Source organism: Argiope bruennichi, chromosome 3 (assembly GCF_947563725.1).
Source record: "Argiope bruennichi chromosome 3, qqArgBrue1.1, whole genome shotgun sequence".
Classification (NCBI taxonomy): Eukaryota; Metazoa; Arthropoda; class Arachnida; order Araneae; family Araneidae; genus Argiope; species Argiope bruennichi.
Genome location: NC_079153.1, coordinates 111,598,849 through 111,605,350, shown reverse-complemented (window position 1 = coordinate 111,605,350; position 6,502 = coordinate 111,598,849). Strand labels below are relative to the sequence as shown.

Here is a 6,502-nt window from a genome sequence, read left to right as displayed (position 1 = left end):
CGGCGTTCTGTTTTTCCACGACGAGGCGAAGGATATTTATGGCTGCGGTTGCTTAACCAGGGTTGATTCACAGAAAGCATCACTCAATTTTCACTTTTTTTCCCCCTTACCTCCAATGACACTGATCCCATTTGTCTTCTCATGTGGATTTATTCTCTGCGCATCTTAGTTTTCTAGATGATAACCATTACGAATGCAGATTTAAGATTAATTAAGGCAACAGGACAAAAGACCTTCATACCCAATGGACATGTGGTAACTGAAGGTTCAGCTGAAGAGAAAAAAGAAAAAAAAAAAGGACGGTAGTAACTAGAAAGAGAGCCAAAGTAAGCTGCAAGTTAAATTTAAAAATAAAATGCGAAGAAGTTGATTATGTCTTAGAATATTCTATGATGAAGATAAAGTTGGTGAAAAAGAAAGAATAAATAGAATTGGTAACTTGAAACTAAGCTGAGAGTTGGAAAGGGTCAATTAAGGAAAGTAAGGGGGAAAAAAGCAGTTTTGTGAAATGAAAGCGGAAGAAAACGCTTTAAAAATTTCTCAGAATTAAACTACAACAAGTGTTAAAAAATCCCTTTCAAAACGTTTAATGGACGAAAATAATTCACTATTAATATTAATTTAAGCTAATAGTTTATTATCCGCGAAATATTTTTACATATTTCTTTTATTATTTTTCAGGAAAAAAATTCTGAAAATATCGGCGATAATGAGAATAAGAATTTCAGTGGTGAGTTGCCTTCCTTTTTATTCAAGTTTACAAATATGATAATCATTTCTACTCAGTAATAAATTATTCTTGTGATATAGTATCATGACTGAAATCTTAGCCAGAAAATGCTAAATTATATCAATGTAAACATGATGGCATATTAGTCTACTTTATAAATAAGGAAATGAAATGCAGTATTGTTAACAGAATATTATGCCTCGTAGAATATGAAAAATATTATGCCTCGTAGAATATGAAAAATATTATGCCTCGTAGAATTATTGAGAAATATTTGCTCATCAGTAAGAATAAAATGCTATAACATTGGCATCATTTTCAATCTTACAGCCTTTTAATCCTGAGACTTTATGCTTGAACCACATTTTATCATATATTTTAAGTTCTCCTGTGAGTATAAATCTTCAATAGTGCTTCATCTTTAAATTTAAAACTGAACTGAATCATGATAAAGGCAAAATCTCTCTCTCTCTCTCTCTTTTTTTTTTTTTTTTTTTTTTTTGTGTGTGTGTGTGTGTGTGTGTGCTACTTGGAAAGTTGAATTTAAAATTTCATCTCAATCGAGTAGTTTGTATTCAGTATTTTGATTAAATGACTCCACATCATCCTTTCCGGTTAGCATAATGTCTTCATAACACAGATTTATTGACAACAGCTGTTTTAGAGAAGAATTCTCTATAGATGGATTTCTAAAAAAAAGCAAATTTGGGTTCTATGAAACCTAAGGAATCTTAAGAATAAAACGGCCATTTGATTTAGATATCAACATCCTTTTAAGATATTTGCCTTCTCCAGAGCTCAATTGAACTACTAGAGTTTAAAAGATATAGCGAAAACTTTATAAATGAATAAATAAATAAATTACAGACTTGGAATTGCAATCATATTTTCCTGACTATTCTCGAATTTTTTAGAAAATGTATTAAATTGATACTACCTAAGTAGAATTTGAAAACAATTTCAAGAAAGGTTATACGTATGCAAGAAACTGAGTTTAAAATGTATTAAAATCAAAACTACATTGGATGTTCCTTTTTTTATTTAGCTGGAATTGACGTTTTAAAATCCGGTATATCATTGTAATTGAACTTTTATATTCATTAAATTTTGGCTATCATTCTTTTTTCACTTTTTCATATGCGTAGTATTTTAAATGAAAATATTGCAATCGTTTAAAAAAATTCAACTTCGATACTTCTGTGTATCTTCATTTCAGACATCAGAAAATATTCGAAATTATATCTATCTGTCTATGAAAAGGACAACTGAAAGACGTAAAATGTTATATGCATGAAATATGGTATGCGACTTCATTAAAGATGCAGATTTTTGTTTTGAACGAAATTCGTCAATGGGATGTCTGTCTGTTTGCTTATAAATATTGTTATGGAATATAATATGTGGGTGCCCGGTGAAAACTCCAACAGTCACGATAACAGATAAAACTGCTTTATTCTACAGGGAAACCGAATAACCGGAAGCAAAACACAGTCAAAGCTCAATCAAGTCAGTATTCGCTGTAAATATCAACACACAAACAGCAGATCATTATAAAAGAATCACAACAGAACAAAACGCTCTGAAAGATTTCGTTCAATAACTCTCTGTCTCTCCTCGATTACTAACTCGAGCTCGACTCAACTGTTCCTACTCTTTACTGATTTTGTCTCTCGCGTTTTTATAATCTCCACAACAGGGTTTCGAATGTTCTAGAACAAACTCGTAACTCAAATCCTTATGGAGCTATCATCAAGATTCTCGAATATTCTGTATCTCCCATTTTTATTGCCATATTCGTCCCTTATTCACTAAATGATTCACAAGTTTGATACCGTTGTGTATTGTTTCGGCATCCATTGCTATATTTGTAAAACTATTTTCCTCACCATGTTGACTTATTGTGCAGAGAAACAGTATTACAAATTCATTACAAAATGTATGTGAACACGATAATTCAAAAACGCAAAGAGCTAGATAAATGAAATTTAGCACATTGATATTTATCAGTGGAATAGTAAATCTGTATCGAGTTTTGGATCCAATCAGTGGAAAGAAAAAAACTCCAAATCTGTACTCAGCTTTCTTCACTATATTATGAAGCACAAGACGCAGCATATTGTGTTAATTTACCAGAAAGTCGACAAAAGAATACTCCAACTGGTTTAGTTACAGTCAATAAAGTTTCCTTTATACCATTATTTACGTGTTTTCATTATATACTATTTGTTAAGGAGGTGTATTAGTAAAAAATTGAAATTAAAAAATATTTTCCGTTTAGAAAATGGCAACAAAGACTCCAGACAGTCAGTTCAAGATAAGCATTCCTATCCATCAATGAATCCTCCATTATATTCGCCTTTTTATTTTCCTTATGCTTGTCGGGGTTGGCCTGTTCTTGGCAACAGACTGCCAGGCAGAAACATGTGCACGCCTCAGTGCAACTGCCCATATCACGGTAAATAACAATTTGTTTGAAATTTTTATTTTATTTTATTAGTAAATATGTTGTCCATATCATTAAGAATGTTTTTTATTTAGATGCAATCGCAGCAAATTGTCAATTTTTTTTTTTTTTTTACATTTATTGTTACAGAAAATTTTAAATTTTAAACTTCGGAATGAGATGTTTTATTTCAACATATTTGTTTTACAATTAAATGATTAAAAACATATCTTTATAACATTAAAGAAATTTAACTTCATTTTAGCCGTTTCACTTTGGGCATAATTTTATGAATTGGCTGCCAAAACTCAACAAGATACAATAAAATTCTTTTTAAATAATTTTCATGGGAAATGTCAGGTTTTTACAATGAAAAAAGGAAACTTGCCAAATTAAATAAATTAGGAACAATATTTGTAAAGTCAGCCTTCCAAGAAATGCTAATAGAATTATTATGTCTTTAATTGTGTAGGATATATCAAAAAATTTTAGGAAAAATTTAAATGATAAAGAATGCACAAAGTAAACATATTTCTAACTATTTATCTAGCCATTATAAAAATAAGTAATGGCAAAATTAACTAGAAAGATAGCTGAAAGAGAAAAACAACGTCGAAGAACAAGCCACTAGATATTATGGCGAATCTCTGAGTTGACTTCTTCCAAGAATTCGAAGTGAGAACTTCTTTCCTTTGTGAGCTAAAAACGTTAACTGGGCTTAAACTTGAAGAAGAAAGAGAAAAGAAACAGTTAGTACCGTTTATTTATTTTATGTTTTTGGTTTCTAAATAAAATTGAACATCCATTTCTCAAGAAGCGTTTCAAAGACATAATAAGTATAAAATTTATTAACAATAAATAAATCATAAATATAAAACACTTTAAATTTTTATAACATAATTTAAGTGGTATAAAAATAAATCTGAATTTAAATTTAAAATTATAAATTTTAATAATAAATTTTGAACAAATGAAAAAAATCGTAGATGGAAACAATAAAAAAATGAGGCTGAAACAATACAAAGTACAATAAAAACATTTTGATATCCAAAACATATCGAATCCAGAGATAATTTCTTGGTCAAACAATCGAGTAAGATGTGCGGTCAAATTATGACGTGCTTTAAAAAGATTGCCTTAGTAACAACAAGAAAAACACGTGACTACTCCACCGCAAGTCTAATTACTCACAAACAGCTTTCGCGTGCGTAAAATAACTTTGAAACATTGTAACAAAACTTTCCAGCTTTTATGACCAAATTACCATTAATTATACACATTAATATTTAAAATAGATCTTTTAAGTTTTTGCTATTTGAACTTTATATATTTTAACCCATTAACTGGGTAATTAACTTATATTCTGTTCATTTTGCAATGAAATATTTCGTCATACCCAGTTAACAGGTTAATAAATCTTCTCAGGTTTCAACAAAGGATCCATAGCAAGCCAGTCAACTTCGACATGGAAGGGAAATCCTCGCTGTCCACCACCAACTTATTTTAACAACCTGAGACCATTATTGCCATTTACCAATCCCATGTGTCCTGTCCCACCTCGCCCTGTGTTTCCTGACAATTTTCAGCCCACCTTCTGGAATCCTTGGATATTATGGCCAGGCGCATTTTACTGTCCACCTCCGATGATCAACATGGAGGAATTTCAGAAAAACTGGACTCGAATCCGAGTGCCTCAACAGCAAATTCCGGGAAAATCACATCCTGGTCCATCTGCTGGAAAGAGAGTAGAGGCAAAATCTCAACAAAGTCAAACTCAAGATTCAGACGATGAGGACGACTTCAGGCCTCTTATTATAGATGATGGGCAAAATAATGAGGGCGACAAAGAAAATTCTATTTAAAATAATATTGAATGTATGCCCATTTACATACTGAAATTTTGTTGAAATCCTTATTGTCTTATGATTCCCATTTAGTTGGAGAACCGTTCTATGTTATTCGAAATTTTAATGTCTTCAAACCTTATTGAAATCTCTCTTTAATATCTAACACAAACTGGCTTTATATATTGAAGAAAAAGTCGCATGAAAAAGTATTTTTGTTACCGTCAGCAAACGAATTATTCAAATTTATAGATAAGTTAGTTGTGTAAAAATGTATGAGCATTTATTACATTTTGATTTCGTTATCAGAAGAAAATAAAAGATAAACTATTATAAGCTGAAATAAAATGCGTGCGATAGCCTTTTAATTTTTATTTTATTTATTTGTTTGTCAGTTAGTTTATCTTTTTCTGCTCACATTTAAAATTTAAAATTTTCAGTAGCATTAAATGTTTTCAAATAAAAAAAAATTCTGCAATTAAATCTTTTCTTAACCATTAATAGTTCAAAAAAGATCTGATTTTTGAAAATTCCTGTGCAATAAATCTTGCTTTTTTTCTAAGAAAATTGTTTCTGTTTACCACGAAAATATATTTATTTAATATATTAAAATTAAGAAGATAAACGAAATATAGCTTTTGGTATAACTAAATGATTTATCTGAAATTGAAATTTTATTTTCCAGCCATCTTATTATTCACGAGTAAAGAGGTAGGTATAAAAGTTTATGTTTTTTTTCTAGGATAATGCAGTAGAAAGAAATCTTAAAAGTTTGTTCTTTCAAACATAGATGGCGACACCAAAATCCATTTTTGTGAAGCCTTGTTATTTTTATCGTAAACATACGAAGCTAAGCGATTTCGCTTCATTTCAAATAATGAGATAGTGCGAACATTATTTAATCAATTGCACATTTACCATCCAAGGATATAATTCTGAATATTGCATTAAACATGAGCCCTAATAGAATGTTCATGCTTTGATTGCATATTGATTTAAGAAGAAATAGACGATGAAACGATTGTTTCAGATAAAAAGTAAAGGTTTGGGAACAACATTAATTTACGCAATCCATCTATTCAGACTAAAAAAAAGTGACTAATTTCTTTTAATTAAAAATATTATTACATTTACAAAAAGTGTACTCTTTGGTTCAAGCTATTTGTTTTGCATACTGGGATTTCTGTTCACTAATGAAAAAACATTAGCCAAAGACGAAATTTTCTTCAGAATCAGACGAAATTTTGATCAGGTTTGACAGAAAGAAAATTATTCAAATTCTACTAAATGGTTATTTTTTAAAATCTAGTTATCTATTTTTTTTTTTTTTTTGTGTGTGTGTGTCAGAGATACAAAGTTCAAGTTTTGAAACATTGTATCTTGATAATGTTCTAGATTTGTTTCTTTGTATTATCTTCCACGACTTGATTGTACCAGAAGTAACTTTCTGTACGTAATATCTTAATTTCCCACAATTTACAGAAA

General features: G+C 29.9%; 1 protein-coding gene across 1 annotated transcript; it reads left to right on the top strand.

Annotated features, from left to right (window-relative positions):
- Nucleotides 1–670: 670 nt before the first annotated feature.
- Nucleotides 671–5,110, top strand: LOC129964300 (uncharacterized). Its single transcript, XM_056079079.1, has 3 exons — nucleotides 671–730; nucleotides 3,009–3,185; nucleotides 4,599–5,110. The coding sequence occupies exons 2-3, from the start codon at nucleotides 3,065–3,067 to the stop codon at nucleotides 5,033–5,035; spliced, it is 558 nt and encodes a 185-aa protein (XP_055935054.1). The 5' UTR covers nucleotides 671–730; nucleotides 3,009–3,064; the 3' UTR covers nucleotides 5,036–5,110.
- Nucleotides 5,111–6,502: the final 1,392 nt, after the last annotated feature.

What these genes read in the sequence shown, in the direction of transcription:
- LOC129964300 (XM_056079079.1), top strand. Translation starts at nt 3,065, where the DNA reads ATGAATCCTCCATTATATTCGCCTTTTTATTTTCCTTATGCTTGTCGG. An exon ending in GTGCAACTGCCCATATCACG is followed by an intron (nt 3,186 to 4,598) that starts GTAAATAACAAT and finishes AAATCTTCTCAG; the next exon opens with GTTTCAACAAAGGATCCATA.